At 33.3% G+C, this 21406-nt stretch overlaps 1 protein-coding gene across 2 annotated transcripts in view; it reads left to right on the plus strand.

The window, feature by feature from the left end:
• The first annotated feature begins 1683 nt into the window (after window positions 1-1683).
• Window positions 1684-21406, plus strand: part of LOC143229117 (prominin-1-like) — a 129368-nt gene continuing 109645 nt past the window's right edge. For both annotated transcript variants that reach the window (XM_076460964.1, XM_076460965.1), the window contains exons 1-2: window positions 1684-1839; window positions 4638-4908. In XM_076460964.1, coding sequence (XP_076317079.1) covers window positions 4695-4908 — 214 coding nt within the window. In that variant the 5' untranslated portion in view covers window positions 1684-1839; window positions 4638-4694. The remainder of the gene's footprint in view (window positions 1840-4637; window positions 4909-21406) is intronic.

Below are 21406 nucleotides of genomic sequence, written 5' to 3' on the forward strand. Positions count from 1 at the left end.
AAGATGACCTAGTATTCTGTCAGTGAGATTACTAGCGTAATCCATTGCACCGTGACTTCATCCAACTTGTCACTGGAAGACGCTACAGTTCAGCTGTAGTAGCTAGCTTAGGGTCATGGCTAGTAATTTTTTTGTTTAGTTCTGCCCAACAGTTCTCAATGGGTAATCTTATGACATCTTCTTAGTTGAGGTAATCCTGTAAAACATTCGCACTATGGGCAGTGACATTGCCATCCTGGAACACAAAGTTATTGCTAAATCCTGTCATGGCATATGGCAAAAATATCGGTCGAAGTGATACCCATAGGATATGAAGAGCAAAGAGCAGTTTTTCCACCTTGATGAGTAGCTTCCCAATTATGTACTGCACCACTTCTTGTGTGTTTTCTTATCTGTTCTCCAGGCAAACAACGATAACTAATTCTATCATCAGCATTATCAAATCAGAAACAGGGCATATCTGAAATGATGACATTTTGCCAGTGCTCTTACTGTAAAGTGGCATACTGTCTTACCCGTGTAATATAGTGAAGATGGTGAATTCTGTTAATATAGATTTGCAGATACCTCTTGTAAAATAACCTTATTTGGTCAGTCTCCTATTCGCTGTTGTTCTGGATACCCTGGAACTTACGTATTTATGGCATTCCTGTCGAAAGGTACTGCAAGACTTCTTTCTACTCTGAAGTATTAACCTTATTAAAACACGATCATTTCGGCAACATTTTTATCAGAATATAACGGTAGAATTTTCGGGAACAAAGTTTTCTCTACTCTCTCTCTATATATATATATCAGGAAGTGTTGTGATTCGTAAGATGTAAAAATCAACAATTTCTGTACTATGTAAGTATCAGTGATGGTTCTACTATGTAAGATATAAAAAAATAGAATTGTGTTGCTATATATGATGCAAATATCAGGAATTGTTATATTCTATAACATATTATGGTCGGGAACGTTTGTTCTATATATGATATATATATGGGTCCATGTAGAGATACATTGCAAACTAGTGGGTTACATTTTGTGTTTTTGCGGTTTTTATGAGCCTTTTTTTTGCAATTACAGATAATGGAAGCAATTTTTCATGTCCTCAGGTAACCTTTCGTTAATCATGAATTTGCGTAACTTCTGTTCGGAGGATAGGTATTCCAGCTTGTAGTAATAATAGCTCCTGGCCTTTATATCATATACAGTTCAGTATTTCCTAAGCTATACTTTACTCTTCTTATCACAATAGTTCCTGTACTTGTTTAATACTTTATTCAACTAAAAACTTTAGTTCATACAATACAATAGAATACGTTCTTTTACAGTTATTGTAGATACATTTATATGGTGTGTTTATCATTTTCCTTCTTTAACTGTAAACTTCATATTAATTCATTTAAGATCCGTCATTTTGGTGTGTTTTTTAATACCAATCAGTTATTCAAAATATATTTGATAGTGCCTTTGCAAGGTTCCTCTTTTTATGATGTGCGGTCACATATTTGTATTTAATAATTAGAACTTTGAAACTTTATAAGCAAACAAATATAAACGGAAGATTTCTATCTGTTTTGTCGTTTACATTTTTATACGCATCTTTGTTGCTAGAGTAATAGTTTTCCATCCACAGTAGATGTTAGAAATTCACGTACATTTCTTACTTAAGCTAATCAAGGAATGAACTACATCCAACGTCATAATACAGGTGCTAGACCTGCTGGAACGTTACTGATGTGAGAACTGGTGTAGTAGTATTTGTCTGTATGGGACGAGGACTCTTCTATACGTCCTTTTCCAGGGTAGCCACAGAAAGAAACCTTAGAAGCTAACACACTTCGTCCACCGGTAGGTATTCTTTGCTAAAACAAGGTGTCTTTTTAATGTTTAAAGTTCAGTGTTGTTATTTTGAATTATAAAACAAAGTGAGTAAAATTAAGGCACTATTATAATTAGGTAAAACGGGTAACATTTGTTAAAAATACTGTTTGGAAGATGATTTTTCTTTACGTTTTTTGTCGGACATCCTACTGTCAAACTATTTCATGAATCCAATAATCTCATAAAAAAAGCAAGTAGTTTTACAATCAATCAAATCTGTTTCATGTACTTTTATAAAATATTTAAAAATTTTATTTGACTGAATTAATTTCGATTTGCAAAATAACCAATGCTACAAAGCTTTATAAGTCCTTTAAAAAATCTCACTACTATTAACGATGATTTTAGTTTGTCTCTATAATAGATTCAAGTATTTTAGCCACATGACGAGGCCAAAATCCCCTGTAGTTCAGCTTAGAGCTTGTATCGCTAATATATCGTGTTTCGATACCCGCTGCGGGCGCAGCACAAATAGTTCATTATGTATTATACATATATACTTGATATAAAAACGAAAAATGCAAAATAATCTTCATGATTGTAAAGATATATAATGATAATTAAAATTATTATTAAAAGTAACTTTAAAACCGAGTTAGGTACTGCTTAGTAGACACCCAGTTTATCAGAACACGTTCACCAATACGTTTTATATATTAATTGAATATAATTATTTTGTGTTTATTATCTAGACAATTCATATGTAATTAAACTTTTTCAATACATACATGTTATCAAATAAAGGTTAAAAACATGTACTTTTAGGCAAGTCCTTTAGAAATAATTTAAAATACTCTACATTTCTGTAGAGGTAGTTGCGAAAACTTATTTCGTCCCTGCTGTACAATTCCTTAATAAATAAAAAAAAGTTGGCAAACATAGTTATGAGGCATTTGATTAATTTCTCAATAATAGGATACTTGCCAAATATTTACTGTGTGCCAAAATTAAATACAGTAAAATAATGGAATTAAACCACAGTTGAGCTTTCTTTAGAAACTGTTTATGTATATATATACATTGATAAAAAAGTGAGACAATATTTTGTGTTACATGGGGTAAACCGAAGAGTTTTTAGTATAACGAGAGATAATGTAGAAGTAAAAATACAATATCGATGGCAAAAGTCCTAAAATAAAACATTATTGTGATCATTTATGGAAAAAGAGAATAAATGTTTAAATTAGAAATTATTTCGATAATACTTAAGAGTTTTAAAAACGAGAGGAAATTTAGATTCGTATAGAAAATAATTGATTTTGCTTTTTCATTGATTAATTCTCTTTTCTATTCCTTATATTCATAAGAAAAACATTCTGCTTAAAAAGTTGCTGGTAAAGGAAGAATGTAGCCAAAAGCCAAATGCCTCTTCATAAAATTGAATTCAATACAGAAATAAACCAGATCCATCTGTATCCATTTACTATACGGCCCGGCATGGCCAAGCTTATTAAGGCGTGCGACTCGTAATCTGAGGGTCGCAGGTTCGCATCACCGTCGCGCCAAACATGCTCGCCCTTTCAGCCGTGGGGGCGTTATAATGTGACGGTCAATCACACTATTCGTTAGTAAAAGAGTAGCCTAAGAGTTGGCGGTGGGTGGTGGTGACTAGCCTTCCCTCTAGTCTTACACTGCTAAATTAGGGACGGCTAGCACAGATAGCCCTCGAGTAGCTTTGTGCGAAATTCAAAAAACAAACAGACAAACCATTTACTGTACAAAAACACCGCTGCTACGAGTTGGTGGGGCCAGGGATTTTTTAACCTACGACGTTACTAAGACAAAGATCTAACTCAGTGGTGTCAAGAAAACCCACTTGTAGAGAAAAATATTTGTAAAAACGGCTCGTTTGTGTTGAGAAAATATTTTACGTAGAGGAGCGAACAACGTTTCGACCTTCTTTGGTCATCGTCAGGTTCACAAAGAAAGAAAGAGGTAACTGACCGGAAGCTGACCACATGCTTGAAAGGGGTTGTGTAACTGAGTGTCGGAATGTAGAGGGCGGTGTTAGATGTTTGAATATATAATTTTATATTATTTATTTTATTGTTTTTAATATAGGTATAAAGGTGTTCCTATGTATTGGTTTATTTTGGGCTTGAGTTGTTGTATAAGTAAGGCTTCTTTAATTTTGCGTTTGTTTATGTTTGTTTCTTTTTTTAGTATTTGGGTGTTTTTATAGTTATGTTGTGTTTATTTGATTTGCAGTGTCTATTTTGTACTTTGATCTTTTTTTCGAGAAAGTGAGTAAAATATTTTATCGATTATAATGTACATTCTTCCAAAAGCATAACAGATTGTGATAAATATAGCTTATTTTCATAATTCTTTGTTTGGGAGAGGCTACTTTTTCTGCGAAACGTCTACATTATCCGAACTACGTAATACTTTTAGCTTTGATTTCATGTAATTTAGTTACTTAATTTAGATGAAAAAAAGAAGTGACAAATTTTCAATTAAAAAAGAAGCACATATGAGCTACTTTTTGTCTTTTCTGAAAAATATTAATTCTACCTCACCAGCAAAAGTAATTCAAGTTTTTATTTTATAATTAAAGACATAATAATAAATCTGAGGGTTTTATTAACTAAAAATAGCATTCTAGATAAGGCAACGAGTAACGTCACATCATTTGCGTAACATGCAAGTGGACTTTTATCATTAATGATTTAGGTGGTTTAAAGAAAATAGCGATAAGATAAACTGCTCTTACAATATGATTGTTGTAAGTTAACTGAAGGTTATTTTATTTGTGTTTCATGTAGCTCAGGATCGTTATCTTTTCCAAATTTTGCTGGTCACGTGACCAAATTGCAACCGAAATGGTGATTTTTCTATGTTTAATTGTTGCTTTGCTGGATCCTTGTTCTTCTCTCGGGAATATAAATAACACGTGTGTGGGAGACGAGGGACTTCCTTCCTTTAAATCCTACCAGCTAGACATTTCAGAGAACAATGACCAAAAAGATATGAAAGGATGGTTCAACATGGTGAACAAGTTCATTAGGGCTGTCCAACCAAGTGACGAACTTCTGGGTAAGAAGGTTTTGATTTTGATTTTTCAGTAGGATCATAAGGATTCGTTTTTTATATATTTATACATTCTAATAAACAGAAACAAGTCTAAACAACAAAAAGACTGCCAAACTGAAAAATCCCCAAGGTACAGGCTGTAATGTGAGATATAAAATGTACCTGTGACTGTGAAGTAGGACCCACATTTCGGATACACCGCCTATCAGTCTTAACCTCTGTTCACTAGTTTTACATAAAGAAATTCATAAATAATAATAATAATAAAAGTAAGAAAATAAGGGATAAAAATAAATTAGAATGGGCTATTTTTTCACAATTTTATAGTAATTTACAAAATATTTTTATACTAGTGTTAGTGCACGTAAATTATTATTCAAAAAGTTTCATCAACTTAATCTTACTAAAATTAAGAGCTTTTATTTTAAAAAATGTTTTCGAAATGATCATGCAAAGCACTTACTTTCAGACGTTATAAAATATCATTTAAAAATGAATGATTTATCAATTTTATTTAAAAATCAGAAACTACAAATTAAAACTTCATATTTGATAATTAATTTTAAACATAAAGTATTCAATGACTTACAGATTTCCAGAATTATTCATCAATCTATAAAAATAGTTAAAAATACGAAATTCCAATCGGTTTACTATTATACAATTATAAAAGTTTTTAAACACTAATTTAAATGTAAATAAAGTTAATACCTTACCTTGTGAGTGTGAAAACAGTTTATTTATTGATACGTTTAAATAACCATATTATTACTGGTAACTTGAAAAATATAAAAAGATAAATGATTATGTGAAATACTTAAAAAAGAATCTAAATACAGAATTGCCACAGAGCGTAATAAGCAATATATTCTAAAATCTATTTAAAACAATACTGATGAATATATTTTAAAACTTAACTATACTACCTTTTATCCACCTAGCTGTTTATTAAAATGAAAGTTTTATTTGTGGGTTTGGGAGTTTTTGTTATAACAAAACCACATCGGGATATCTGCTGTGTCCACCGAGGAACTTTTATATATTAAAAAAAAGTTTATATTATCCCATATAAAATTAAAGAAATATCGCATAGGTTTGTCTTTCCATCGGTTGAAAAATAAGATTCAAGAATTACATGAAAAATATGTTATAGTTTCCATTTATAAAGCAAACTGTAATTTTGGTATCATTTGTAAAACGTTTTATGCATTAATTATGAAAAAAAGGAAATCAACAGTATGCAAACATTTAAGCTTATTTACCGATCTAAAGATACAGTAATTAATAATTTTATTAAAGCTTAAAAAAACTTTATGCTAAACCAGATTCGTTTGTAGATTTACCTTTTCTATATGCTCATATTACTAAACTCCATAAATATTCGATTAAATTTAGATATATTTCTATTTCAATAAAAACAATTACTAAACAACTGGATAGTGTATTAAATAAGTTACTTAATATTTTATTTGATAAATTTTAAAATATAAGTGTTAATAATAACAAACACAAATCTTGGATAATAAAAATAATCAATCCATTTTAGAATATCCAAGAAACTGTGAACAAATAAAAAAGTATTCAAGCATTTGATTTTACTACACTGTACATCACAATTTTATTAAAAGAATTAATATTTGTTTTGAATTCATTAATACAACAGTCTTTTTATTCTTTCATAGTACTAAAAGAAAGAAAAATTAGCTCCGAAAACATAAAGACATACTAAGTTTCTGCATTTATAATAATTATATATATTTCAATAACCAGGTAATTAAACAAGTAATAGAAGTTTCACTGAGAACTAGCTATTCTGCTTGTATTGCAAGTTTATACCTTTATTTTTATGAGAATGGATTTATTGAGAATTACATAAACCTGGACATTTTTGCTTTAACTTACAGGTATATAGATGATTTAATTAGTATAAATAATCATGAGATGAATAATGTTATTAATACTACTTATATGGTAAAATTTGAAAATTAAAATACTTTAACTTCTGATGTAGAAGTACATTATTTATATTTAGAAATTAAAATAATTGATAATGATATCAATCTGAATATTTTTGATAAAAGAAAATATTTGGCTTTAGAATATATGGATCATCGTCTTTTAATAGTAATATATCATACTCTTCGGTTATAAGCATTATAACTTCACAATTATTCAACGTAAGCTCAAGTTTTCACGGATTAATAGAATACGAAATAAACTATATTTCTACGAAATTGTTTCTGTTGTACGTAATTTCATTTGTATGATTGATCGTTTTTTATTACGTTGTTTTCTATCAGTTTTAGTTTCGATATTATCCAAGAAACAAACATATTTTTCTGGCTTGAATATGCCATTTTTATATGAAAGTCAGATATAACTGATTTTACATTTAGAAATCCCTCAGTGTACATATGAAAGCTAAAATAGCACATAAGTTACAGTAAGTGGCACCTTCTAGATTTAGTATTTAGTTTTCCTCAACAGTCAAGTAATATAATAAAAATCAATAGGAGGGGCTTCGTTAAAAAGAGCAACTCCAAACCTCTGAATAATAACATTTTCTAATAAATAAAAATAAGCCTAAAAAATCAGAAACGCTTCACAACTTAAAACAATTCCCACGCCACAGACTATAATGTGGGATATAACATGTACCCTAGGTTTTGGAGGTGACTGCGGAAGTACAACCCATATTGCTGTGTGGATGCACCGTCTGTCATTCTTAACCTACGTTCACTTGTCCCACATCAGGAGATTCATACATAATAATAATAATAATAAATAAGTAATAAAATAATTAAAATAAATAGAAATTATAAAAGTAGGAGAGCGATATGTGGGTACTCAAGCCCATAACGTCTCACATCTATATCACTTTTCGTTGCCTGCAAACAGTTATGGAAAGGTGACTGCTCTCCAGAATAATAATAATAAGGTACTACCACTTGAGGGTAAGTAAAATAACTTCACCTCCTAGAGTTAGCATTACAGGCCTCAACCAGTTATCTCAACAAACTAGTATACTCTTAACCATCACTCATTCAAGTCCACTGTAATTACCAGTCTTCAAACTCTAAAGAAACCTTTATATGCGATAAAGTGTTCATCCGCATAAAAGTAGTTACAAGTTATTTAAATGACCTTATTAACAACTAAAAACAGTTATAAGAAGCTTTCAGTGAAACTTCCTTAATTTTTACTTTTTTATATTTATTTAATACATTATTATATTTATCACAAAATATTTTAATAATTTTAGTTAAAGTTTCCTTATTAAATCCATTAAATATTCATTTTTTTGCATCAATAATTCAACATTAATAATACAATTCTGGTAATTAAAAGTCTTAGTTTTTTTACCTCAAAAATTTTTCGTAAGCAGGTACAGCTTACTTGTTAACAAGTGACTTTATTTCTGTGTAACCAACGAAAGCTATTATTTATGAAAAAAAACAAACTGAGGTTATGTAACGTATCAAATACCAACATTAATTTCTTCTCTTTCCCATTTCCTTTATTACTCTTTCTTGATCTTTCCAAATTTTAGCTGCAACTCACTGTTATAGGCCTTAAAAGATGTGGCTTAGTGTCGATTGGTAACATTTCTCAGGGTGGTATGGCGTTCATTTATAAGGTATTTTAAAACATTTTAGAAAATTTTGTATTTGATATGTGACATATCTGAAATAATATACGTGTTGATCATATTATTACGGAAGAATGATATATAATTTTCTGAACCTATACTTGGCTTCTTCTGTGGAACCACTCGCTCTGTAAAAGTTCTATATTTGTGTTATTCGGGAATAATTAGATTCATTTAACGTAAGGCTATACTAAAATATATTAACAGAAGGAATATTAATAACCTTGAGCAGATACTTTAAAATCACGTTCCTTTGAGTGTATTTTCAATTTAAACTTCTGCACGATGTTGCTTTTTCCTTTCATTGGTGATTTTTGCTATAGCTTAATGTTTAAAACCATTTAATAAAAGATTATAAGCTACAATTTTGTTAATTTCAAAATACGATACAATAAAACAAAGATCTGTATAATTCACTATTATTTTTATTATATGGATATGTTGCAGTTGAATACTGTACAACACTCGTTTTGATGTGAGGGTAAACATTTATATTGATTTACTTTTTACAAATAAAATATTAATTGGAATTCGCAGTAAGTTTTTGTCTAACACGTTAATGTTCATTGGTAAATTCATAAAGGTTAGTGTATAAAGGTATAAAAGTTTCGATTTTAAAATAACCTTAACTTTTGAGAAGAAACAATCTTTCTTAAATAACCATCAGTAAGTTCTGACCGAATGTGAGCTATCTTACAGATTAGGAAGTAAGTTATAAATAACTGAAGATAAGTTTGCATATTTGGAACAGCTTGGTCGCTAAAAAAAACAAAACAAACTAAATAAGATAGAGATGAAAATGGACATATCACTGGATCCAGCTAATTATTACATAGCAAACTAAATCTCTAGTCTTTAATCGGAAAATAAACTCCTTACATAGCTTTTTTATTTACAGTTAAATGATTTTTCTAACACTTGTTTTTACGTATTTATAAGAAGGCATACGTGGATTACTGTCTTATAGAGTGTATTCTAAAGCTTCATAAATTTTGTGTAGAATAATAAAATGGGTAGTCAAGCTAGAACTAAATAGTCGCTAGGCCTGTTTAAGAAAAATGATGATGAACGACAATAAGAAATCTCGATTTTGGCTATTCGCCGGTTTTCGACTTTGGGACGCTCTGGATAGCTGATAAGCGGCATATACACCAAAAATAACCACCAAACGTTAGAATGGTACGGAAGTACCTCGAATCCAGATCCCATTTCATTACACAGCTCTTTGAAGACGCGGTGCTTCAGTGCACTATTTCGCACAAAGTTCACACATTCCACTAGAATTTTTAATACTTCTGCCAGTTTTGAAGGCAAGGTTTTTTTGCCAATGCATGCCTGTGCAGAACACAGTGCGTTACAATGATGTGTGGTGCATCGGCTTTCACCAGCACACCAAAACCAGAGTTTCGTCCCAGCATGACTGGAGCTCCGTTCAAACAAACTGCAGAAACCATATCCCACGAAAGATCGTTGTCTCTGAAGAAGTCATCCACAAGTTTTTTCACGTCGGCTGCCTTAGTTGTTGTTGTAAGAGGCTTACAAAATAAAAAATCTTCTTCTATCTCGTCGTTCTTTACATAGCACACAAATACAACAAGCTGGCTTAGACTGGAAACGTCGGTGGTCTCGTCGAGTTGAAGGCTGAATTTTCCTGGGCTTGAAATCAGATCTGCAACTACTTGAGCCAAGATGTCATCACTCATGTCATCTATTCTGCTGCTGATGGTGTCATTTGAAAGAGGAATTTGGGATAACTTATTTTCAGCAGCTTTTCCCAGCATGATATTCGCCATCTTCAACGCAGCTGGTTTTACGAGTGCTTCACCAATGGTGTGTGGTTTGCCCTGCTTTGCGATCAAGTACGCAACTTCGTACGATGCTGTGAGGATCGGTTTGTCGATAGGTACAAAGCTGAGAACAGACAAAGTAGCCTTTTCATAGAACCTGGCTCTCTTTACCTTGAATTCAGCAAGCGTTGTGTTCTTGTATTTCCCATCTCCATGCAGCTTAAGGGAGTGTTCTCTTAGTTTTACCGGTGCTAGACTAGAATTGCTCAACTTAGCATTGCAAGTCATGCATTGAGGAGGCTGACTCCCATCATATTCCGTTATACACGTGAATCCATATTGTACGTATTCGTCCGACCGCTTTCTGTTTTTGCTCGACATAGTTAGTATGAATAGATTGAAAGATTAGGGAAAAAAATCACAAATGACTCACGATTACTACAGTCACAAGTTGACTGCTAAGCGCACGAAGTTCCCTGCAGCTCATATATTAAGGCCATGTGATGTGGCGTGATCAGCCACAGCCAATGATGGTCAAGTGGAGCATGACGTCACGAATCATACCAGTGGGATGAACGGAACGGACACACACACAGTGTGTGTGTCTTGACCTCCAACGAACTCCTGAGACTGACTCGCCGAACCCCTGGGGTTCGATTGAACCCAGGTTAAGAACCACTGTTCTAGATTCTGTTGCTGATACATTTGGTTAGTATGTTAGTCTATATTGCACAATGTGATAGGTGGGTAATCTTTTAGATTTTCTTTTTCTCTTTTATAATGCAATGTGATTATTTCAATTTTCTTTGAAAATAGTAAATTGTCTTCATTCAAACACTGTTTTAACATGTGTACAATTTATCTGTATTATTTACTTGCATTTTTTAAATATAATGCATCCTGCAGTATGTCAGAATCTGATGAGTTGTTCATGTTTATACCTTTTTATTTACCTCCCAACATTCTTAATTCATGAGGGCTCCTGTTATGCTGTTTCTATGTTTAACTTAACTATCTTATATGTTGTGTTATATTGTCCCATTTGTTTATGTTTACAGGTTTCTGGAAAAATAATTTAGTTTGTTAGTTTTTGTATTTTGCGCAAAGTTCCACGAGGACTATCAGAGCTAGCCGTCTCTAATTTAGCAGTGTAAGACAAGAGGGAAGGCAGCTAGTCATCACCACCCACCAAATAGTGGGATTTACCGTCATATTACAACACCCCTAGGCTGATAGGACGATATTTTAGTTAAATGTTAACTAGAGTGTTTAACTTGCTTTCTGTTTCTGTTTGAATTATAATATTTCTGTCTATTAATACATTTTTGTTTGTTCTTATTGAAATGTCTGTAAAAAAGCCTGAGAATTTTTCTCATTTCTTTCGCTATTATTCTGATTTTTATGCTTTCAATTTTTGGTTGTAAAGCTCAGCTTTTATTAGTTGAACTGATACTAACAATTTTGGGGCACTTTCTGTATTTCTGGCTATTGCAATTTATATGCGTTTGGGGAGACCGATTTGTTTGTTTCTGTTCTGGGTTTGCCATTTACTTTTACTTTTAAAAATGTTTTTTACTTCTAATTTTAGGTTTTCCCGCTAATATGTTGTGAGGGTTTCGTTTCTGCATAGTAAAGCTAACATATTCTTATGTTGTCTATAATGTCTGTATTGTCGAGGACAGAGAGGTCCAGTTTTTAATGTCCTTAACCTCGATCTGTTTTACTCAGAGTGATGGTCCGTTACATATTACCTATGGTATCTTTCGGACTTGCTGACTTGTCCTAGATTTTACCGTAGACTGCAGAATATTCCTAGTGACGTAGAGCTTATCTAGTATGACCCTACTCCTACTTCTGTATATCATTCCAAGGTTAAACCTCTGAATATGACGTCAAAGCCATTTCATTGATTGTTGATTGGTAAAGTGACCTGGAAGGGTCAAGTACAGCCTGGACTTCTACCTTCTTCCTTTGCTGTTTCATCGGAACTATTTTGTCTTATTATGTATTCAAGGAGTTTGAAGCAATCAATTTATTTTGAAAATATTAATAAATCGCTCTTGAAGGTGCATTAGTATTTTATCAACTATCGTATTGACGAATGTAAGTGTGAAGTGCTGTTCTGGGTGACAAGGAGTTTCACGGTCAAACATTTCATCGTCTTTTTATTCTGCACAGTCTCTTAGGTGGACAATTTCATCATATTGTCTTTTTATTCTGCACAGTCTCTTAGGTGGACAATTTCATCATATTGTCTTTTTATTCTGCACAGTCTCTTAGGTGGACAATTTCATCATATTGTCTTTTTATTCTGCACAGTCTCTTAGGTGGACAATTTCATCATATTGTCTTTTTATTCTGCACAGTCTCTTAGGTGGACAATTTCATCATATTGTCTTTTTATTCTGCACAGTCTCTTAGGTGGACAATTTCATCATATTGTCTTTTTTATTCTGCACAGTCTCTTAGGTGGACAATTTCATCATATTGTCTTTTTATTCTGCACAGTCTCTTAGGTGGACAATTTCATCATATTGTCTTTTTTATTCTGCACAGTCTCTTAGGTGGACAATTTCATCATATTGTCTTTTTTATTCTGCACAGTCTCTTAGGTGGACAATTTCATCATATTGTCTTTTTATTCTGCACAGTCTCTTAGGTGGACAATTTCATCATATTGTCTTTTTATTCTGCACAGTCTCTTAGGTGGACAATTTCATCATATTGTCTTTTTATTCTGCACAGTCTCTTAGGTGGACAATTTCATCATATTGTCTTTTTATTCTGCACAGTCTCTTAGGTGGACAATTTCATCATATTGTCTTTTTATTCTGCACAGTCTCTTAGGTGGACAATTTCATCATATTGTCTTTTTATTCTGCACAGTCTCTTAGGTGGACAATTTCATCATATTGTCTTTTTATTCTGCACAGTCTCTTAGGTGGACAATTTCATCATATTGTCTTTTTATTCTGCACAGTCTCTTAGGTGGACAATTTCATCATATTGTCTTTTATTCTGCACAGTCTCTTAGGTGGACAATTTCATCATATTGTCTTTTTTATTCTGCACAGTCTCTTAGGTGGACAATTTCATCATATTGTCTTTTTTATTCTGCACAGTCTCTTAGGTGGACAATTTCATCATATTGTCTTTTTTATTCTGCACAGTCTCTTAGGTGGACAATTTCATCATATTGTCTTTTTATTCTGCACAGTCTCTTAGGTGGACAATTTCATCATATTATCTTTTTATTCTGCACAGTCTCTTAGGTGGACAATTATGGTTGTCACCAACTTTTTTAACAGTTGCCTTCATTTCTTCTTGTATTTTTAATCCTAATATGAAAATCACTTTGCACGTGGACTAGTAAAAAAACCAAAAACACTTGATATATTTTCGTACAAATAGTTTTTAATTTATTAGAATACTTCACTAAAAATTATGACTTTTTTGTATGTGAAAGAATTTAATGTTTACTGAACGTCTGCCGAATTTTCTGAACATATACATACTATATTAAAAGTCAGTAATATCCAAAACTACAAAGACCCTAAACGATTATAAAAACGCCACGTGGTCGGTCAAATTGAACAAGCCCGTGCTGAGAGTTTTTGGTTAATTAATGATATGATACAGTGTTTGTAAAAATTTGTTGTAGCTATCCGAGTTTGCCTAACTTTGCCAGTTACAGTAAACATTCTTTCAGTAAATTGAAATTAATGAAATCGTATTTCCTAACAACAACTAGTCAAGACCGTTTTAATTTCTTGGTTGTTTTGTCAATTGAGAGAGAGGAAGTAAAAACCTGCAATCTCAAAAACCTCATAGAAAAGCGTGCCAATGATAGTGCAAGAAAATCTAAAATTCTGTAAGCACATTTTATTTTTCATTGTTATTAATACATCTGCTTCCACATTTTTGTTTCAAAACTTGGTAGGCGATTAGTGAAATTGAGTTTTCAAATTCATCATGCATGGTTATACTTTTTATTTTCAATTTCCCTTTCTCTCATACATATATAATTTCATGTACAGTTGTGTTAGGGGGGCACCATTAATTACACAGGTCAACAAATTTTTTCGAAATCTCAGTTGCATAAGATTTTTTTACTTATTCTTACCCTTTGTGACCTGCTAAATTCAAATATGAAAACGGTTCAGCTCTACATGCTCTAGTTTTAATGCAATTTTAAGTTTTTCATTCTAGCCGTTTGTGGTCAAATTAACACGTTTCCTGCGATGCCTATATTGGCAAACCGGCAACTGCTGCGATGCTCTTGTACATCTGTCAGCTTCAGTGCTGCATGAGCTATGATAACGTGAGGTTGTCGTTACACTTGTCTCTTGCCTGCAACTTAGTTAAAGGTAAGACAATAGTGGGACACCGGTGGGTCCCATCGCAGGAAACGTGTTAATTACTTACACGTTTATGTTATCAACAGAGATATTAAAATTGTTTAGATTTTGTTTCAGATCTGATCATGGCTACAAGGAGACGTCAATGTGAGAACAAGCCGGACGCTTTCTGTTATATTTGTGGATGCTTCACGCTTATTCGTCAAAGGCGTAATATAACATCATTTCTGAGGCGTGCTTATAAAGCGTACTTTGGACTTGCTCTTGGTGACCAAGACAAGAAATGGGCCCCACATATTGTGTGTCATAACTGCGAGGAAATGCTGCGTGACTGGACAAAGGGAAACGTAAGGGTTTACCTTTCGGAATTCCCATGACCTGGCGAGAACCGATGGACCACACAACTGACTGCTATTTTTGTCTGGTCAATACAAAGGGCATTGGCAAGAAAAACAGACACAAAATCTCATATCCTAGTATCCCCTCAGCAATCCGACCTACTCTGCACTCTGATGAGCTCCCAATCCCAGTTTTAAAGGATTTCTTCCATCTGAAGATGTGGGTAGTGACCAAGAGCAAGAGACTGCTGATGAAACTCAAGAAATACTTTCAGAATCTGGCGATCCTTCTTATGAGACCCCACAGTCATTAACTCCTCAACAGTTTAGCCAGCCAGAGTTGAATGACCTTGTGCGTGATTTGGGTCTCTCCAAAATGCAGCTGAAGTGTTAGCTTCCAGGATGCAAGAAAAGAATCAGCTGAGCCATACAACTAAAGTGTCATACTTCCGAAATCGGGAGCAGGCTTTTGTGCCATATTTTACAGAGGAGAATATGTTTGTTTATTGTCATAATATCTCAGGTCTTCTCCAGGAATTAGGGATGCCAGTATACCATCCAAATGACTGGCGATTATTTCTAGATTGTTCTAAGCAAAGTTTGAAGTGCGTTCTACTTCATAATGACAATGTCTATGCAGCTGTTCCAATTGGACACTCTGTGTATTTACGAGAGGAATATAATGTCATTAAGACTGTGACTGACCTACTAAAATACCACGAGCACAACTGGACAATTTGTGTGGACCTCAAAATGGTTACTTTCCTCCTAGGTCAACAAAGAGGATTTACAAAGTACCCTGCTATCTTTGCATGTGGGACAGCCGAGCTCGAGAAAAGCACTGGAACCAGAAGGAGTGGCCCATACGTGAGACTCTGAAGGCAGGTATGCCAAATATTGTCAACGATCCAATTGTCTGTCATTTGAGGAAAAGATCATATTTCCTCCTCTCCATATCATGCTGGGCTTGATGAAACAGTTTGTGTAAAATATTTTCTCAACCCAAACGAGCCGTTTTTTGCATATAAAGTTTATGAAGGCGTTGAATACTGACGGTGAATGCTTCCAACACATATTTTCTGTGCTCCCTGGTTTGTCCTTCGAGAAGATCAAGACAGGTGTTTTGATGGACCACAGATTCGTGCACTTGTGCGTGATCAAGAATTTGCCAGAAAGATGAACGACAAGGAAAGGACTGCATGGCTTTCATTTGTGGCGGTGATGGCAAACTTTCTCGGTAAAAAAAAGCTGACAACTATGAAACCCTTGTAACGAATATGTTGTCAGCTTTTCGCGACCTTGGATGTAACATGAGTGTCAAACTCCATTACCTGTACAGTCATCTTGATAGATTCCCTGAGAACCCAGGAGCTATAAGTGACGAGCAAGGCAAGCAGTTCCATCAGGACCTCAAGACCATGGAAGAGCGTTACCAAGGGAGATGGGACAAACATATGATGGCAGATTACTGCTGGAGCATTAAACGAGAATGCCCTGAGACAGTCCACAAACGCAAGAGCTACAAGCGGAAATTCATGCCTGAGTAGACTGCAATTGAGCTTTCCCTCCTCATAGTAGCAAATGTCTTATCTACTAATCAGTTTTATATAAATAAATTGAATTAATATAAATAACTTGAATACATTTATACTATCTTGCATTTTCTTTTTTATTGCCCAGCTATATTAAAGAGTTTTATAACATATTTTATCACATATTTTTCATGATAGACTACGACGTCAATGTGATGATGACGAAATTTTGAGATTTTCAAATACCTTGATTGCAAAAAAAGTAGAGCACTGAGGAAAAAACTAACTTCAGATCTGAAATCAGGGCAAGAAATTATGTAATACCAATTGTTTGATATAAATGCAACAAAAATTTTGTTGACCAGTGTTATTGCACCCGGGGACCCTGTACTCTAGGACCGGAACTGTATTTAACCAGTAAGTTTAGTTTAACGTACAGTCAAAAAGTTAAAACTAGGAAAAATGAAAACGCATTTGACTAGGAAAGCTAGTTGAAACTTTTCGAACACCGTGAGAGTGACCCTTGTTATTCCTTTTTCAATCTAGAGGTGACTTCGCAAATGGATGAAGGAGCCTTCGCCCTTATTTGTTTGCTATTGGACTGGTTTGATTTACCTAGAATTTCGCGCAAAGCTACACGAGGGCCATCAGTGTTAGTCGTCCCTGATTTAGCAGAAAAATAGTATTGTGAGAACTTAATCTTATATTGCACATTTCTCTATCCTTATTATATTTATTCTGTACACGTTAAGCTACTGATAAGTTAAAACGGAGAATCCTACGTTTGTTTTGAAATCTAACTTATAAGATAATCAATGATACAAAGATTTAGGCTATCATACTAGACAATCATAAAAATATTCAGACAATCCTTTGTCAAATTGAATGTTAAGAATATTTTTTTAAAATTATTGTACAAAGGTCGAAGTTCACCATAAAACCACACAATACTTTTAGAAATAGTACATTAACATCTCGATGACAGGTCAAAATTTCACTCGCAAACCGAGATTTATTACTTTCTCCCTGCCAAGTGGGTTAAGGCATTCGAATCGTAATCCGAGGGTCGCGGGTTCCAATCCCTGTCGCACCAAACATGCTCGCCCTTTCAGCCGTGGAGGCGTTATAATGTACGGTCAATCCCACTATTCGTTGGTAAAAGAGTAGCCCAAGAGTTGGCGGTGGGTGGTGATGACTAGCTGCCTTTCCTCTAGTCTTACACTGCTAAATTAGGGACGGCTAGCGCAGATAGCCCTCGAGTAACTTTGCGCGAAATTTCAAAACAAACAAACATTCTCCCTATTCGACTTGACACTAATATTTAAATAGAATTTGTAGATCATCATCCAGATCGTGCTCAAAATCTGTAAATAGAAACAAAACAGTATTTCATGGCTGAGCTTTTTTTGACATCTGCTCTTAAGGCCATTCTCATGTGTAGAAAAGGGAAGACAGTAATGTAAGTCTAAATTCTGAATTCTTCTTTTGTTATCATTTCTTATAATGATCCCGTGGATCCCCTGGAGATATGTGTCATACAAAATATCATTTGAAGAAAATTTATATATATAATTACTGTCTTAGTAAAAAGATTGTACTTTATACTTGTATACACAAATCAAAATGATATACATAAAAAAATCTATAGAAGATGTGATGCCCTATCAGATGCTATGTTAAACATTTTTCGGTTAGTTTCAATAATAGTAAAAGTGATTGAATTTTGTTCTACTTTAAATATTTTCTTAAGAAGAACATTTTGTAAAGCATAGCATCAGTGTTACTGTATTTCGTTAGAAGAACAATGATAGCTTAATTTCTTATATGGTGTTTATGTAGGGCACGAATATTTTATGTAAGAAACAAAAAATGGCTATTTTCTGAACTACGTAGATTGTAAGTTAAATCAGGGTATGGATATACATAAGATATACCTGGAGTTTGAATTTTTATGCTATTAAAATTATTTCTTTTGAAGGACTAGACTGTAGTTAAATTAATATTTACATAAATATTGTTTGTTTGTTTTTTGAAATTTCGCGCATAGCTACACGAGAGCTATCTGCGCTAGCCGTCCCTAATTTAGCAGCGTAAGACTAGAGGGAAGGAAGCTAGTCATCAACACCCACCGTCAACTCTTGGGCTACTCTTTTACCCAAGAATGGTGGGATTGAGCGTCACATTATAACACCCCCACGGCTGAAAGGGCGAGCATGTTTAGTGCGACAAGGATTGGAATCCGCGACCCTCAGATTACGAGTCGAACGCCTTAACCCACCTGGTTATGCCGGGCAGTCATAAATAGTGAAAGATACTAACAGATATTCAAATGCTGCGAACGAACACTGATGTTTATTTTTTTCAAACACTTTGTTTGTTATCATTAATTAATTACAACTGTCGATTTTTCTTTGGATATACGACTTTAGTTAATGATTTTGTGTTACATATATCTAAATATTAAATATTTTATTTTAATATTGAAAACAGGTCTTTATACAAGATATTGTTAGACTAGTATATCAATATTCAGGAAGTATACTATAAAAATTAATCAGTTTGTAATATATGAAATAGTACTTTACACATATTCAAAGCGTTGTTTATTAATACTACTGAAATGATGCTATAAAGCTGATGTTAACAATAACACAAAATCTAATATCAGGTTAAGAATTACAGTAGTATATTTGCATAAAATGACAAAACTTGACAGTCTACAACAGTCAAACTTGACAGTTTGTTAACTAACAACATGACAATAATCTGACTATAGACCATTATAATCAGTGATGTCGAGAAACCCACTTGTTGAAAAATATATATGCAAAAACGGCTCGTTTGGGTTGAGAAAATATTTTACATAGAAGAGCGAACAACGTTTCGACCTTCTTCGATCATCGTCAGGTTCACAAAGAAAGAGGTAACTGACCGGAAGCTGACCACATGTTTGAACGGGGTTGTGTAACTGAGTGTCGGAATGTAGAGGGCGGTATTAGATGTTTGAATATATAATTTTATTTATTTTATTATATTAATATACTAATTATATATTATATAATTATATATTATACATTATATATTAATATATAATATATATTATATTAATATACGTAATGCCCCCTAGTAATATACCTATTAATATACTAATTATATATTATACATTATATATTAATATATAATATATATTATATTAATATACGTAATGCCCCCTAGTAACATACCTATTAATATACTAATTATATATTATACATTATATATTAATATATAATATATATTATATTAATATACGTATTAATATAATAAAATAAATAAAATTATATATTCAAACATCTAATACCGCCCTCTACATTCCGACACTCAGTTACACAACCCCGTTCGAACATGTGGTCAGCTTCCGGTCAGTTACCTCTTTCTTTGTGAACCTGACGATGACCGAAGAAGGTCGAAACGTTGTTCGCTCTATTATGTAAAATATTTTCTCAACCCAAACGAGTCGTTTTTGCATATAGACCATTAAAGTTTCATCACTTCCGTACAGCTTAGAAGTATTTACTCCTACTAACACAAATTAGATTTACCTGCCCCCTAGTAACCCAATTGTTACTATCAGCACACTGGAACCAATTTGTGAAACTATTATGTTACGTAACATCCCCTTTCAATTGATATCCTCCACTTTTTAGTACGTTTTAATATCAACTCACAAACAACCCTTGACTGAGGAAATTCTCATTGCCTTAGATTTTGGTGGTTGGTTACTGTAGAGAAACTGAAACCATATACTTGACTGCACCACTATTTGAGTATTGTTTATATGTGAAACAGGTGAATACACCAGTATTCAAGTGATTAGCTAAGAACCATTTCCTCAAATATTTCAAGTAAGTAACTGCTTCATATGAATATACTATGGAACAGGTAATGTAATATCAAATACTGACTCTTGATGGGCGTCTTTTTGATGCTTTAGAGTAGTTGGATAAAAAGCAATATTACAACTGTATTACACAATTCTTAACAATTGGCACTGGAGAATTTATCCTGTAAAGAATAATTATGTACAGGACTAAATTCAAAGCTCAAAATTATGGCCAGGCATATCTCCCATAGATTGTTATTGAATATGCATCCATAAGTTCATCAAGAACTGCTAAGAAACCTATGTGGTACCACACAACCCTGAGAAACATTTAATTCCCAGAGAGGCATTTAATTTTTGATGGTCTGTTTTTAATGGACACGTTAAACCGTGAGCTGAGGCACAGGAAAACCCCAGCAGCAACAGTGACAACTGCAGCTAGGAACATAGGCTTGAGACAACTTCAAAATTTGTGATGGTACCCAAGGATCAGAAATATAAAGCAAGTGTTGTAAGGCATTGGGGTACAACAGCTAAAGTAGTTTTTTAAAGTGAAAATATGTACTCTCTTCTTTCATCAAATAGAAGTTGAAGTTTTGTAAATAGTAGTATAACCAAGATTTTATTCAGTTTTGTCATGTATTAGATGTTCTCTGGAAAGCCACTACTTCATCTAGTTAGCACAAACTTTATTCTAGTGAATGGCAATAAGCAATTCATAAGTATAGAGGTACATCTAGAATATTGTTTCAGCAATATTCGTTACCAAGCAAAGATAAGTGTCAGTGATCTGGGCTCAGGAACTGTTATATAAGGGATTAACCTACTACAGACATTGTCAGTTAATTTTACTTGTGCTATAGGTGAATTGAAGTTTGGCAACAGAATTTGGCCTAAGAATAATGAAGTGCATGCAAGTTGAAAATGATATTGTAATTTTGTCTAATGTGGGATTCCATGGTGTAATAAGTATGC

This window comes from Tachypleus tridentatus, chromosome 10 (genome assembly GCF_004210375.1).
Source record: "Tachypleus tridentatus isolate NWPU-2018 chromosome 10, ASM421037v1, whole genome shotgun sequence".
Classification (NCBI taxonomy): domain Eukaryota; kingdom Metazoa; phylum Arthropoda; class Merostomata; order Xiphosura; family Limulidae; genus Tachypleus; species Tachypleus tridentatus.